Genomic DNA, 15,414 nt, shown 5'->3' with positions numbered 1-15,414 from the left:
CCCCCATCGTTCAGCCCGGACACTGAGATCCAGCGCCGAGGGCCTTCTGGCGGTTCCCTCATTGCGAGAAGTGAGGCTACAGGGAACCAGACAGAGGGCCTTCTCGGTAGTGGCGCCCGCCCTGTGGAACGCCCTCCCATCAGATGTCAAAGAGATAAAGAATTACCTGACGTTCAGAAGACATCTTAAGGCAGCCCTGTTCAGGGATGTTTTTAATACTGATTGGGAGCCGCCCAGAGTGGCTGGGGAAACTCAGCCAGATGGGCGGGGTATAAATAATAAATTATTATTATTATTATTATTATTATTATTATTATTATTATTATAGTTTTAAACTGATTTTAATATTGTATTTATAAAATGTATGTAACCTGCTCTGGGGCCTTGGGGTGAAGGGTAGGTAAGAAATCAAATTAACCTGCACCATTATGCTAAAATGCTGTTTGGATACCCAGCAAGGAAAGCAGTAATTGCTGCTGCAGAAAAAAAGTCAAGTTGTATAGTGTGTGTGTGTGTGTGTGTGTGTGTGTGTGTGTGTGTGTGTTGCCAAGCAGGGGAGGGGGCATCATGGTGAGGACCCTCTGAAATTTGCTGCTGTCCTAGAGTATGAGTCTACCTGTCCCCCTACCCACTTTAGCCCTTGCTGAACACCTGAGGAGGTGAATATCCAACAAAGGAAGCCTAACATTGTCTATATGTTTTTCCCTCGCTGTCTTGGTGCTAATCATTATCATTTCTGCACCCTTCCACCTCTGCTAATTCAGCTTTCAAAAGGCAAAGGGTTCAAAGAAAGGGACTGGGAAGAAGGACAGGAAGATTGTGCCTCTTTAATGAATTACTAGTTATTTTATGCTCCTTTCTGGTGTTCAAGCAAGGCACCTGGCTCCTGTTCTGAATGCTCCAGCTACTTCTTCACTTGACTACTATAATACACTGTCCATTGAACTGTTATAAAATGCAGCTTGGAAATTTCAAAATGCAGCAGTTCTGCTTTTAGCTGGAACCAAATAGCAAGCTCACATAGATCTTGTGTGACCTTTACTAGCTGCCAATTTGTTCCTGGGCTCAATCCAAGTTGTTGGGTTTGACCTTTAAAGCCCAAAATGGTCTGAGCCTGGGTTAATCTGGGAGTTTCTCTCTCCATATATTAGTTAGAGAATTATATGTTAGATGGGGAATTGTGGTACTTTACATATTATTGAATTCCATCTCTCGCCAGCCACTGTTAGCTGAGCCCGTGGCCAAGGATGATGAGAGCTGTAGTCCAGTAATATCTTCTGGAAGGCCACAGCTTCTTCATCCCTGACTTGGATCATCTGGATAATTTTTCCCCTTGTTGCGGCACTAATATGCATTTTAATTTGCCCCCCTCCTCCCAGTGTTTAAAAAATAACCAGTGACAAGGGCCACAGACTGAGGATTGTAACTGAAAGAAATGTAATAGTTTATTGATACACTTGTGTTTATTGATAGGGAAAGCAATATTAAATAAATAATATTATGAACTTAAATAATTGCATAACAAACAAAAAGTAAAAGTCAATCAAGGCAGGACAATGTAATAGACAACACAAGGCAATGTAAATAAACAATAATAAAAACAGATGATGGCTTGGATTGTGAAAATTCTGCTCGGTGAAATTCATTGGACCTATTTAATGGATACATTTTAGGACTTTGGGAAAACATTTTTGTTCTTTGAGCCTTTTGTGATTTTGGAAAGTGATAATTTTATTAGGTTTCTGCTGCTTTATTTTCAAACAGATTTGAAGGTTTGGCACTGAATGAAAATGTACTTTTATGCTATGTTTCTTCATCTTGCAAGCTACTTTGAGAACAGAATATAAACAATACATTTTTGTGTAGATAAGGCTTATCATGTGATTGTTTCTAGAAACAGGGTCATGAGTGTGTGTGCCAGAACAGGTGGAAGAACTGACCTACCCCCCTTTTCTGTTACAGAAGATGCTTCAGGGCTGAAAAAAACACAAGACCACCTTCCAAAATCTCACAGCAAGAAACACAGTAAGTTAGCTACTGCAGAACTATTGCCCGGTAAGGTGGGGCTGAGCAAATATTTACTGACATAACAGATAGTGAAGAGAACCAGAGCCAACAGAAAAGGAATTGCACACAAAATGCCCACTGTAAACTTCATTAGAATTTAAATGTCTGAGAAAAAACCTGAAGGTCCTACTCTATTATATTCTTTTAAGCATTATCTCCTAGGGATAAATGGCAACATGATAGCCTTGGCTATGAACATCCCCTTCACCTTCACTGTCCAGTCAAAGTAAGGAATGTACTTTAAGACATTTGTTTGAATGTTGTAGCTTGCCAGCTATGCAACTTTAACCTTCTCCCACTGTATCTGGAGATGAGTTAGGTGGTTAGACAACTACAATGCTCAAAAAAGCACACAACTGCTCTTTTTATCTGTTCCTATTCCCATGAGGATGACCATTCAGAGTCTGGTACTAATTTGGGAGTTCTTCTCAGAATGTCCCATTTGAACTGGGCTCAGTTGCATATTTTCCCTTCATTCAAAGCAGACAAGAGTACAGGAAATAACACTGAACGTAACTGATTTGCAGAGAAGTACGATCTGAAATTAGAGACAAAAACAAAAATGAGTTAGGTATTTGTCCTTAGTGAGAACCTCAATACAGTACTACAAATAAACTTGTAGGAGATGGCTTGTTAGCCAAGATGTCATTCTTTCATAGAAATGTAAACTTTGTAGTGGTAGGCATGGATTGAATCTTTCATTGATTAAACATTTGCCATTGGTGGGGATGCAGGAGATAAACTGCATGTTGTTCTCTTTTGCTTTTCAAACTGTCCTCAGCTAAACAGTTAGTGGGGGGTGTTTCAGGGAAATGTGGCTTGGTTGAGAAAGATCCAGCACTCTCTTTCCTCTTCTCAATTATCCACTGCAAATTGCTTCCCTCTAAGTATGCTTTCAGAGGCAGAAGGAAGAGCCTTTGGGCTTCTTTATACACAGCTGCAGTGTAGCATGTCTTTTGCCTGACACCAAATGATGCTTCCTGTGGTCAGAAAATTTTCTAACTCTCCTAGATCGATATGCTTGTCTAAGGACAATATACCATCTAATTTTTCACCTGTTCATCCCTTCAGAGATAAGGGATGACCTCCTATTAGGAACTGGGGGGGAAAGGATTATCCCCATGTAGCAGTTGTTGCTGTGGATAACTTTTCATTGTATTTCATTTTATTTTAGCTCCTCGAGGGACTCACTTGTGGGAATTTATCCGAGACATTCTCCTGCATCCAGAGAAGAATCCAGGCTTGATAAAATGGGAGGACCGGTCTGAAGGCATCTTCAGATTCTTAAAATCTGAGGCAGTAGCTCAGCTGTGGGGAAAGAAGAAAAACAATAGCAGCATGACTTATGAGAAACTCAGCCGTGCCATGAGGTAGGTTAACAAGAAGGGAGAAAGTTTGGGCACATAGTAACTGTGCTTAGTTTGGAATCCTATAGTGTGATCAATGTATTTGATATAGAGCAGGAGAGTTGAGCACGTGGCCCTCCTATATTTTGTCCAAGGCCCATTGGCCCAGCAAGACCAATGGTCCTGGATTTTGGTAGTTATAAGCCAACATTTGGAGGGCACTGCTTCCTCATCCTTGATATAGGAGTTCCAATGAAATATAAGTAACCACACCGACTGATATTTGAAAAACTGTGATGCATGATATTGCAAAATGTTGCATGTAGCCTTTTATTGGCCTAGTGGCTATCAAAGAGAATTGTCACAATTCCAACCAAGTTAGGAATACTTAAATCTCTGTGAGTTAATTGGTTTCATTGATTTAAAGTATGCCTAATTTCATATTGATTTCATATTGAGCTATGTTACTTTGAGCCTCTGTGTTCAGTAAACTAATGAGTCAATATTTGTTGGGGCAGGGGGATTACACTTGCCTGTTTCTGCTCTGACCTTCACCGGAAAGTGGGTAGTGGGTCTGCCACAGTAGCTTGTGGATGGAGTTTGGGGTTTCTAGACCCTGTTGCACTCCTGATCACATCATGCAGTGGGTTCTGAATCCCCTATGAATCAGCCTTCAAATAAGCTCACCTATTTTCTGTTTGGGGAAGAGGAATAACTTAATTTGCCAAATCCAATTTTAATTTGAGTTCAGGGGGAAATTCACCAACCATTCATTAGACAGTTCTGATATATCCAACTTCATTGCTCCTTTTTAACAGATACTATTACAAAAGAGAAATTCTCGAACGTGTAGATGGTCGGAGACTAGTATATAAATTTGGAAAGAATGCCCGTGGTTGGAGAGAAAATGAGAACTAAGGATCCACTTTAAAAACAACTGTACAAATTTTCACCACAGGAACTTGTCATGGATGTAAATATTTCAGAGACTATTTTCTTCTATTTATGTACAAAAAATTGAGGGAGGACGGGCAGAAATCTACTTCTAATGGGAAGAAGGAACACTATGGTTTATTGATGTTGAAGTTATTTTATTTGACATATGTCCTTCTATGGGGAAAGATGTACACAGTTTTCTGTGACCTATGATATAATGCTGTATGGTTGTGTTTGGGGATGTGTTTTCCTTTCTTGTGAAGACTTTAAAAAATGTATTCCAAGAGAAATGTGATTTATAACAATACTGTGAGAGAAGAATGTACTAAGATGAACTCACAGGGCATTACGTTTTACTTCAGAGCCTGAAAATAAGGACTATTGCTTTCTGCATGTAAGAGAAATTAGGATGCATCTATATATTGCCCTTCCCCAACCTGGAGCCTTCCAGATATTGTGGCAAATGGTCAGTAACAAGGGGAGTTGTAGTCTAAAACATCTGGAAGGTGTGAGGTTATGAAAGGTTGATCTATATCCTTTATCACAGTGCCAGGATTATATGAGAAGATCTGGCCACTCAAATCTTGTGTCTGTTTTAGAGGTAGCTGAGTAAAACTGTGGAATATGATGACTGTGGGATATTATTTCTGTAGTCAATGTGCCCTTGCCCTGTCTTGGTCTCCGTTCTTGACCCTCAATTTAAGAGATGGATTCATGTTCCTGGATGAAAGACTATTTGTTCAAATAACTGTCCTGGAACATGAGAATCCATGATCTCAGTAAAAGGGTATTCTTTTGTTCTGTGAACCACCCTGAGGCCTCTGGGTATAGGGTGGTATATAAACTCAATTATTATTAATAATAATAATTTTGTATTTTTTTAGTGGAATTTGATTACCAGTTTTATGAATGCTTAGCTAGCTTATTTAAAAAAACCAAAAAACTCATGGTGACAGCCTTCCCCAACCTGGTACAAGTTGTTGAAATGCAACTCCCATCACTCCTGCCAATTGACTATGCTGGCAGGGGCTGATGGGAGTTGGAGTCCAACAATACCTGGACAGCACCACATTGAAGAAGTGGTTGGCTGTTAACTTGAGACACGTTTGAGTATCTTAGGCAATCACTGTGCCAAAATCTCTGTGAAAAAGTCAACTTTTTGGTCAGATGTAATCCTCATACAGAGAAGGGCTGTAGTTCTGTGGGGGAGCACATTCTTTCCATGCAAACAATCTTAGGTTCAATTTCCAGAATCTTCCAGTAGGGTTGAGAGGCTCCTGCCTGAAGCCTTGGTGGTGCCAGTCATTGTAGACAATACTGAGCCAAATGGTCTGACTCTGTATATAGTACCTTCTTATGTTTCGACTTAATATGGGTTTAATTCCTGCTCAGATGTAAGAGTATGAGCAGGATAGAAATGTAACCATATGTGACATTATATATATATATATATCAAAATCTAACAATGGTCTGATAGAGATTTGGGGCCTGCCAAATGTTTCTGAACTCTGGCAGTCACAGCCAGCATGGCTAATTACCAGAGATTGTGGAACTTGTGGTATGGCAAAATCTGGAAGGGGCAAGATTATCTACTCCTTGCCTAATACAAACTGTTCATCAAGCACTCAAAAATTCTGTTTCTGGCTGCTATATATACATGTTGGCCTAGTTCTCACTCAGGTGAGATCTTGACTGCACCACATTCCATAGTTGAATTCTCCTCCATTCAAAGGCCACTCCTTCCATCTGACATCTCAAGGAGAAAACTGACGTCTCAAGGAGAAGCCTAGGGTAGAACCTTACATCTAATTTCTTTTTGTAACGATTTCTTTGTTTTTCTTTTTTTATGGAAGACCATTCCGTCACATGAGCACTTACAGGCACTGTGAAATGATAGGGTCTAGACACAGATTTACCCTATCAGGGGAAATTAGGCAATTGTTGCAAGTGCTTAACTTAAAAATGGTCACTTTGGGCTCATTTATATTTGCCCACATGATTTAAATCCAAACTGGAGTCTTAATTTCAAAGTTTCCTTTTAAAGTTCTTAGATGGCAGGTGATAGCCCGTTTTCTAGGTATATAATGGAAGAATAAAGCAACAGAGCACAGCACAAAACTGTCAAGGCTACTGGGGGACTTGGTCAGGTTTTTGCAGAAGCAACCAAGTCTTCTACAGCCTTAAAGGTCAATGAGTTGATTATGGCGTAAGCTTTTGTGCCTCCCTCTTTGGTCTTTGCAGAAAAACACACATAGGCATGTCAGGGAGACAACACCTTTTCCTGCTCAGTTATTGCCAAAGCTGTCACCATCAGTTATAGTTATGTGACATTTTTTACTTTACATAAGGTGGGTGGAGGCAGGTTCATCTTATTTACAAATGAAATCATAGGACTCCAGCCGTCAAAGCAAGCCTTTTCTTCTTGTGTCTTTTTCTTGACTTAACATTTGTTCTGTCTCTGAATCAGATTCCACCACCCCAGCTTGCTTCCTATTGCCATTGTTAACTTCATGGGTCCCCGCATCTAACCAATTATCTGATCCTGCATAAATGTTAGGCAATGGGTTGGATTTGTCACTGTTGGGAATTACCAGTATGGAGTGTTTCTGAGCCAAAAGGTTATACACATTTATAGCCAATCTATAGTCCTAATGAATGAAACACACTGAATGGATAATTTTGTACTTCTAATTTATCAGTGCTTGGGAATAAAAGAATAGCACTACACGATGGCCCAGATCACACACAAAGCTAAGCAAACTATGGCAAAGCGTTGCCCTGCTTCCCAGAGCTAAGCCATGGTTTAGCTTTGCATTACGTCTGAATTTGAGCTCATAATTTGTTTTCCCCAACAAATCATGAATGTGGGGTCAAGAACAAACCTTGGCAATATTCGTGGCTTGTTTGGAGATTGACAAACCATGAGCCTGGGATCAGACATAATGCCAAACCCAAGCCATGCCTTAGCTTTGGGATAGCATAGCAGCAGGAGGACTTGAGGAGGAGAAAAGTATCTGTACTTTCAGTCATTTATAACTAGCCTTGGGTTGGATAATGTTACGTGCAAACTGTATGTGCCTTCTTCTGTAATATGTAATATGAGAAGGTAATTAAAAGAATTTCTGTGCTACATACAAAATGGCTGACAGTTGTGTTAGTATTTAATTATTGTGTTGGCTCGAATTCAAGCCCTCAGCTGGTTAAATTAGCTGTAGTCCTTTCTGGTTTCTTATTTTGTCCCACACCTTTCTTGCTTTGGAATTCTTGGAAGTAATCCACATTGACTAATGCTGCTATTTCACTGTCACATAGATCTTGTGGTAACTACTTATAATTATGCCATCATGTAAAAATACTTCTTTGATGACAATTTTATGGGAGCTAGACTGTTCCCAGCAGCTCCTCAGTTTGCAGAGATATTGTAATTAGGTGTGAACCTTTAGGACATAAGACTACATATTTGCATCGGTAAAATAGTTGTTCTCTCGTCCCAGCAATCCCTAGGAACCAAAATTCTATGAGAGGGTCTAGTGATTTATCTCAGCACCCCCTTCCCGTACTATGCAACAGGGGTGGAGAACCTGTGGCCGTCCAGATGTCGTTGGACTACAACTCCTATCATCCCTGATTATGTCCATGCTGCGTGGGCAAGTGAAGTCCAACTGCACCTGGAAAGCATAGGTTCCCTATCCCGGATATACAGGAGTCTTTGGTAGAAACTAGCATAAAACCAGCATAAATTTGTAGTGTAGAGAAGATGAGGAACAGTTCTTCCTCTTATAATGAGCAGGAACTGTGAGAATAGTCTCTTTCTGAGTTCATAAACAACCTTCGTTAGATTATTTTTCAATCCTATAATATCAATCCACGATACTGAATAATAGTATCAGATATTTCCCGCTATTCTTCAGGACTTCATTTGATTTCAGGGCTCTATAGATTTGGAAACAGAAGTAACATAAGATTTACTCTGCTATAAACAGAGACAATAGATTTATTAACTGCCACAGATCTTGCCAAGCACATGCGGTCCCAGCCAAAAATGAACTTTTTACCATCTCTAACCAACAGGATGTTTATATGAATGTTTATATCATAAAGGCATTTCTGAGATTGCTGTTCTAATACGGTATGTTGGCAAGCAATGGAGTGATGATTTTTTAAAAAAACAAAACAAAAACAAAAGGTTTATATATATATATAATATTACTCTGGTAAGATTTGTATATATTTTTTATTTTAGCATATTTTTAATATGCATAAAGTTCTATATAGGATAAAGGTGTTTCTATATTTATATTGGTTGCAAGCAAATCACATGGTCAAAGAATTTGTTGTGCGATCTGTCTGTGTTGTTTGCTACCTAAACAAGCTTTCTTAGCACATATTTTTTTGTGTACAGTGCAGTCTGATTCTGTGCTTGTTTATTCACAAATAAGTTTCATCTTGTTCAGTGCTCCTCAGTACATGCACATAGGATTGTAGCCACAGTGAGCTTTTTAAAAGATACTTATTGGGAGCTGCTGAATGTCAAGTTAAATGTTGGGACATTTATATGCTTAGCATTCCAGCTTTCATGTTGCTGAATAATCTCAGTTTGTTGCTCCATATTTGCTGTCTAAATGTTTTCCAACAGGACAATACTTTGGGTATTTTTGCTTCAAATGTCAGATTAAATACTGTCACAGAAGTGCCATAAAATGCTTAACACTGATTTCTGTTTATGAATGCTAATTAAAACAATGCTTTTCTTTGCTTCCTGTGGTGTTTTTTTAAATAAATAATTTGAATTTCCCTCATGGCAGTTGCTTGAGAAAGAAATAATATAGTCTTGATAAGGCAAGATGTGAAGTAGGAAATTAGAGTCATGGCAGTTTGAGACATCTCTGTCTTTAGAGAGTTTAGAGGGCTTCAGTTGGAATCTAACAAAACAGAATGAATAAAGATGGGCATTTATTCACAAGTGGCCAATGTTAGCATTTTGGAAGAGGAAATAAATTATCTTTTATTTTATCTGTCACATATTCCTGACAGAAATGATTCCTATGTTTCAGTTAAAAAGTTTCTTTTAAATTATGACTCATACCGATTTCTGTTCACAATCTCTCTGGGCACAGTTCAGAAAACAACATAGAAGAGTTTGGATTTGATATCCCGCCTTTCACTCCCTTTAAGGAGTCTCAAAGCAGCTAACATTCTCTTTTCCCTTCCTCCCCCACAACAAACACTCTGTGAGGTGAGTGGGGCTGAGAGACTTCAAAGAAGTGTGACTGGCCCAAGGTCACCCAGCAGCTGCATGTGGAGGAGCAGAGACGCAAACCCGGTTCCCCAGATTACGAGACTACCGCTCTTAACCACTACACCACACTGGCTCTCGCCTTCACTGGTAAACATTGGTCCAGCAAAATTAATAACCACATTTCTATTGACATCAGTAGACACAATGACATTCTCCCAGCTCTCAGTTCATCATATCTATTTCACATCATGTTCTCATCAGCATAACTAAATCTCATCTGTTTTAATTAGCAACACCTCTTTAATATCAGAGTCCTCTAGCATAACATATGCAATTCTTGAGACTGGTAAGATCTCATCAGACCATCCAGCACTAGATGATTCACCTGTTATACTTGCCAGATTACTTTAATAGCTTTGCAATGGATATGTAAAATATTATGAAGCTTCCATGTTGAAATTACCTTCAGGCTAGAAAGCATCTGGGACTTATTTGTCTCATGCCCAGATAGACCTCTCAACAACAAGGCAAATTCTGCAAGACAAATGTATTGATGATAGATAGATGATAGATAGATGATGATAGATAGATAGATAGATAGATATAGAGATAGATAGATAGATAGATAGATAGATAGATAGATAGATAGATAGATAGATAGATGATAGATAGATAGATATATAGATATACCCATAGAACCTCCCCTATAATTTGTAAATATGAGCTAAGGAGAAATTGATTACTCTAACTACCTCCAGCTTCTTGATTTGAATAGGGAACAGCCATTCAGAAAAAAATAGGCAAACATTTCTGAGGATTTTGGTCAAACCTGTTTGGGCTGCTGTGAACTATCCTAGCATTCTAATGATCCACCAGACACCCAAAGCTTGCATAGTTCTTCAGAGCAACATGTGCAGAGCTAATTGTTGAGATGGGAGGGCAAACAAGGAAGAACCAGGAGAGACCCTTCTGCAATTCCCACCCCATCCAAACTGCTTGCATTGGCTCAATTTTGACTACAGTCCTATGCAAGACATGAGAGAGCACGGGACTTCATTCTCAGCAAATATGCATTGCATCCCATGCTGTCCTAGAATCCCCAACACTGCTGATGCAGCCACCTCTGCTTCTTCCATATGGCTGTGCTGGCTGGAGCTTATGAGAGTTATAGTCCAGAGCACCTTGGGGCAACAGGTTGGAGGAGGCTGGCCGAATGCTACAAATGTATTTCAAGTAAGAAACATCACTGCCAACTAGTTCTTCAGAAAGATACGGCAACACCACAGATAACACTGCAATGCAACAGGTTAGCCACAGCATAATCTAAATCTCCCCCATTCAAGCTGAGGTTCAGAAAAAATGGCAGGTATGGAAGTAACTGTGCTTCTGATCAGACAGTTTAGCTCAATGTGCAGGAATAGTGGCAAAAAGAATACTACCATATTCCCTGTCTTTCACAGCAAGAGCAGGGAAACATTCCTGCAGTGAAAGGAGAAGAATGCATATTGTTGGTGAAGCAGCAGCAATTGGTACAATTCCTTGCCCCAATGGATATTGTCCCATCAGTCATGTGAGATCACTCTCTTATGAGCTGTAACAGAGCAGATCTTGGATTGGCCTGTATTAGGTATCTAGTATTAAGACTTACAAGATCTGGTGGTTTCATAATTATAAGGTATAAGGTTCATTATGTGGTACCTAAAGCCACTCAAGGTGCAACTTCCAGAGTCAAAGAGCAATTACAGCTATGCTGAGTTTTCAGATAGACCTGACAGAGGCAAGTGCATTTTAACTAATATGGGTAGATGTGTTGTAATAGATATCCACCTGTTGACTTCATCCTCTGTTGTTGTGTTGTTGTTTTTAAATGGCATTGTGCTCATCTTGAATGGCACATCACCACATCAATCACTCAAAGAGCTTGGATGCCAATGAAAAGAAACCACAAGGAAAATGGATAATTGCAACATCTTGCAACATCTTGGCTATGGTAGTTCAAAACAATGACTCTGCTGGCATTAGGGATGATCTAAAGTAGATGAAAAACACTGAATTTCTGTAATAGCTCTTAACCACTTTGGCAATTAAAGTTGGAATGATTTTCTCATAGCAGAAGCAATAAGTGACTTCAAGCTACATAAACACTATGGTAAATTCATGAAAGCAGTAAGCATGAATAAGGACTGCTTTTTCTGCTCTGTTGGTGTTGCAAAATCCACAGCCAATAGAGATAAAATGGGGTATCATAGCATCTAGAAACTGTATCTTCATGAAGAGTCAGGCAGCAGATCCCAGCCTTACTGTAGTGAAGTTCTGCTGTGGTTTTCTCTAGCCATCCTCCAAAATTAATGTGAAAAGAAAATTGTATTTGAAAATGATGGTGATGAAAAAACATGATGCAGTAACAAACAATAACCACCTACCACACATGCACACACAGTTGAAAAGGCCTGGGAGAAGAGGGATGTTTTTGCCTCACACCTAAAGATATGTAATGACGGCACCAGGCGAGCCTCTCTGGGGAGAGCATTCCACAAGTGAGGAGCTACTACATAAAAGTGGGTTAAAGCACATTTTTGAAGAGTAAATGAAGCAGTATTTAGATGGCTTCACTTTAATACTCCTGAAAACAACTGCACAGGCAGTTTTGACTCCGGAAACATTTTGAGTTATCAATTTTAACAAATAGAATTTATTCCAACAATTCTTCCCAAGAAAACTACTTGGGACAAGGGATGTGGAAGAAAATCAATTCACTTTGCATTTATGGGTGAACTGCTGTAATCTGGACTTTCCAAAAGAGCCCAAGAACCAAAATACAGCCATCCTGCAAAATTCACACATTTCTGAATTTTGCAAGGCAGTTTGCCAGTCAAGGAACTCAAGTTGATCCATGTGGTTCTCTCTCCATATCATTTAAGCTCCACAACAATCCTGTGTGGTAGGTTAAACTGAGAGGCAGTGACTGGACCAAGGACAGCCAGCGATTTTCATGGCCAAGCAGGGATTTTAATCCTGGTCTCCCAAGTCCTAATCTAACACTAACCACCACACCACACCAGCCATTGTCAGATACTCTCTTTGTGATTCCAGTTTTCTCAGCTCCCCCATATGATGTCCTCCTCCTTTCTTTCCTGATGTTTGTCTATGAATTAATACCTTGGAAAGATAACTAGCTTTATTAAAACAAAACAGAATGGCACCCAGGAGATTTCAGTATAACCAATTCTGAGATGCCAATTTAAATGCTAAATGCAGAGTGTCTCAAGAAGATAGCCTTTTCTGCTGAAGAAGCATTTGTTTTTGAATTTTCAATTATGCTGTGGGAAGAGGGAAAGTAGTGTAGTTCAGCACTGCTCACAAGCACCAGAGCAAGGTGTTATGAAAGCTATTTTGCTACCACCAAAAGCTTCACCTTGTGCGTTTTCCCCTGCCCACACGGCTTCATGGGATGCTACTTGTAGGGGAGGATGAAACCACTGCATGGTGGCATCATGGCACACTGTACATTTTAGAGTAACAGTTGTAGGACATGCTCTTCTACCTTCCAGATGTTTTTGAGTACAACTCTCATCTGCCCCAGCCAGTTTGCAGGCACATCTGGAAGGCACATGGTTGGCAAAGGCTATCATAGAACATGGAATAAGCTGCCTCAAAACATGCCAGACTATGGTTCATTTAGCCCAGTACTTGCACTGGCAGAGGATCTCCAGCAACTCAGGCAGAGCAGTCTTTCCCACTTGCTGTTTCCTGGCCCTTTTAATAGGAGACATGATGGATTGGACTTGGGAACTTCTGCCTAGAAAGCATGAGCTCTACCACTGAACTATAGTCCGGGGGAAAGGATAGAGGCCGATCGGTGGCTCCCATAACACCTACTTTTGTCGTCAAATGTTTCTAGACATATTTGATTCAACAATCATTTCCCAAATGTCTCTTGCTTCCTTCAAAGCCAATCCCTGTTCAATGGCAGTAAGCAAAGTACTGGGGTGTGGGTGTGTATGCATTTCTGTGATAAACTTCCCAACCCTTGGAAGTCTCAGAATTCAATGTGTTTGTCAGGGTCATCGCAGAAGGAGTTTTTACACACACACACACACACACACACCTCAAGTCATGTTGATGAGAGCAGCAGGCTGTACAAAGCAGCTAAAACACACAGTTTTATAAATCGCCCAATTGAAATAACCTAGAGGCCACTCAATCAGAATTATATGAGTTAGTCCCTCAAATCATGAAACTCATTTGAAGTGGTGAGCAGAATTAAATTGAATTAATGTCACAGATTCAATAAACAAACATCTGCATTGTGTATGTAATATTTATAATTTATTCTGGGGGGTTTTTTTACTTGCTTTATGGTAAAGTACATACTGGTTCTTTTGTTTATCTCATAATATTATTTATATTTGATTTCTGCTCAGGTAAGGGTGATGCTGAACTTCACTGAAAGCAGAAACCATAAACAAAAGATTAGATGGTTCAAGGTTAATGAGCTCAGAAGCCATTTACCTCTAGGTCATTTGTTTTAGTCTGGAACAGCTTGATAATGAATTTTTTTGTGTTGCAACTTATATGGCCTCAACTCTTAGTTGTTCATTGCAGTGAAGGGGGGGGGGCATCAATCTTACCCATAGAAAACAAGGAGCATATTGAGTTCTATCAAAGTTCTACCTAGATTTACTGCTGATTTGAAGGATCCTGATTAAATAAAAAGGCAAGTTCATAGTATTATGCTAGGAATAGTAAACATTTTCAGAGGTCTCTCACAAACAGGTCAACTTCTAAACTGAATTCTTTTTCAATTTCTGTTTCCAATTCTTGTTTTAAATTTTTGTTAATTGCAGTGAATACTAAAGCACTAATACACTGTATTCTGCTTTGGTCAGACCTCACCTGGAGTACTGTGTCCAGTTCTGGGCACCACAGTTCAAGAAGGACACTGACAAACTGGAACGTGTCCAGAGGAGGGCAACCAAAATGGTCAAAGGCCTGGAAACGATGCCTTATGAGGAACGGCTAAGGGAGCTGGGCATGTTTTGCCTGGAGAAGAGGAGGTTAAGGGGTGATATGATAGCCATGTTCAAATATATAAAAGGATGTCACATAGAGGAGGGAGAAAGGTTGTTTTCTGCTGCTCCAGAGAAGCGGACACGGAGCAATGGTTCCAAACTACAAGAAAAAAGATTCCACCTAAACATTAGGAAGAACTTCCTGACAGTAAGAGCTGTTCGACAGTGGAATTTGCTGCCAAGGAGTGTGGTGGAGTCTCCTTCTTTGGAGGTCTTTAAGCAGAGGCTTGACAACCATATGTCAGGAGTGCTCTGATGGTGTTTCCTGCTTGGCAGGGGGTTGGACTCGATGGCCCTTGTGGTCTCTTCCAACTCTATGATTCTATGATTCTATGATTCTACATTCAGGCCGCATGCTCACAGGAACTTTATCTGGGAACAAGCCCCTTTGAATTCAGCCGGACTCACTGTGCCATATATGGTGGCAATGTAGCAAAATAAAGAAATTTTGGGAGGAAATCCACTTTGAACTAGAAAAAATGTTAAGAATCTCATTTACAGTCATACCTCATGTTACGTTTGCTTCATGTTACATTTTTTCAGGTTGCGTCCTGCGGCGATCCAGAAGTACCGGAAAGGGTTACTTCCGGGTCTTGCCGCCCACGCATGCGCACAAGCACCAAATCATGTGCACCTGCGCAGATACGGGGCTTCAGGTTGCGGGCTTTTTGTGTTGTGAACGGGCCTCCGGAACGGATCCCATTTGCAGCCAGAGGTACCATTGTACTAGGAAACCAGAGGCATATCTGTTGGG

The 15,414-nt window shown here is 40.1% G+C and overlaps 1 protein-coding gene across 1 annotated transcript in view; it reads left to right on the top strand.

Moving 5' to 3' along the window:
• The window catches only part of EHF (ETS homologous factor), a 52,569-nt gene extending 43,465 nt beyond the window's left edge, over positions 1-9,104 (top strand). The window contains exons 7-9 of the mRNA XM_081836162.1: positions 1,963-2,025; positions 3,242-3,437; positions 4,232-9,104. Coding sequence (XP_081692288.1) covers positions 1,963-2,025; positions 3,242-3,437; positions 4,232-4,331 — 359 coding nt within the window. The 3' untranslated portion in view covers positions 4,332-9,104. The remainder of the gene's footprint in view (positions 1-1,962; positions 2,026-3,241; positions 3,438-4,231) is intronic.
• The last annotated feature ends 6,310 nt before the right edge of the window (positions 9,105-15,414 follow it).

The sequence above is a fragment of the Podarcis erhardii genome (genome assembly GCF_964252035.2).
Source record: "Podarcis erhardii genome assembly, chromosome: 1".
Taxonomy (NCBI): domain Eukaryota; kingdom Metazoa; phylum Chordata; class Lepidosauria; order Squamata; family Lacertidae; genus Podarcis; species Podarcis erhardii.
Note: the sequence above shows the minus strand (reverse complement) of the source record. Positions and strands in the feature narration are given on the sequence as shown.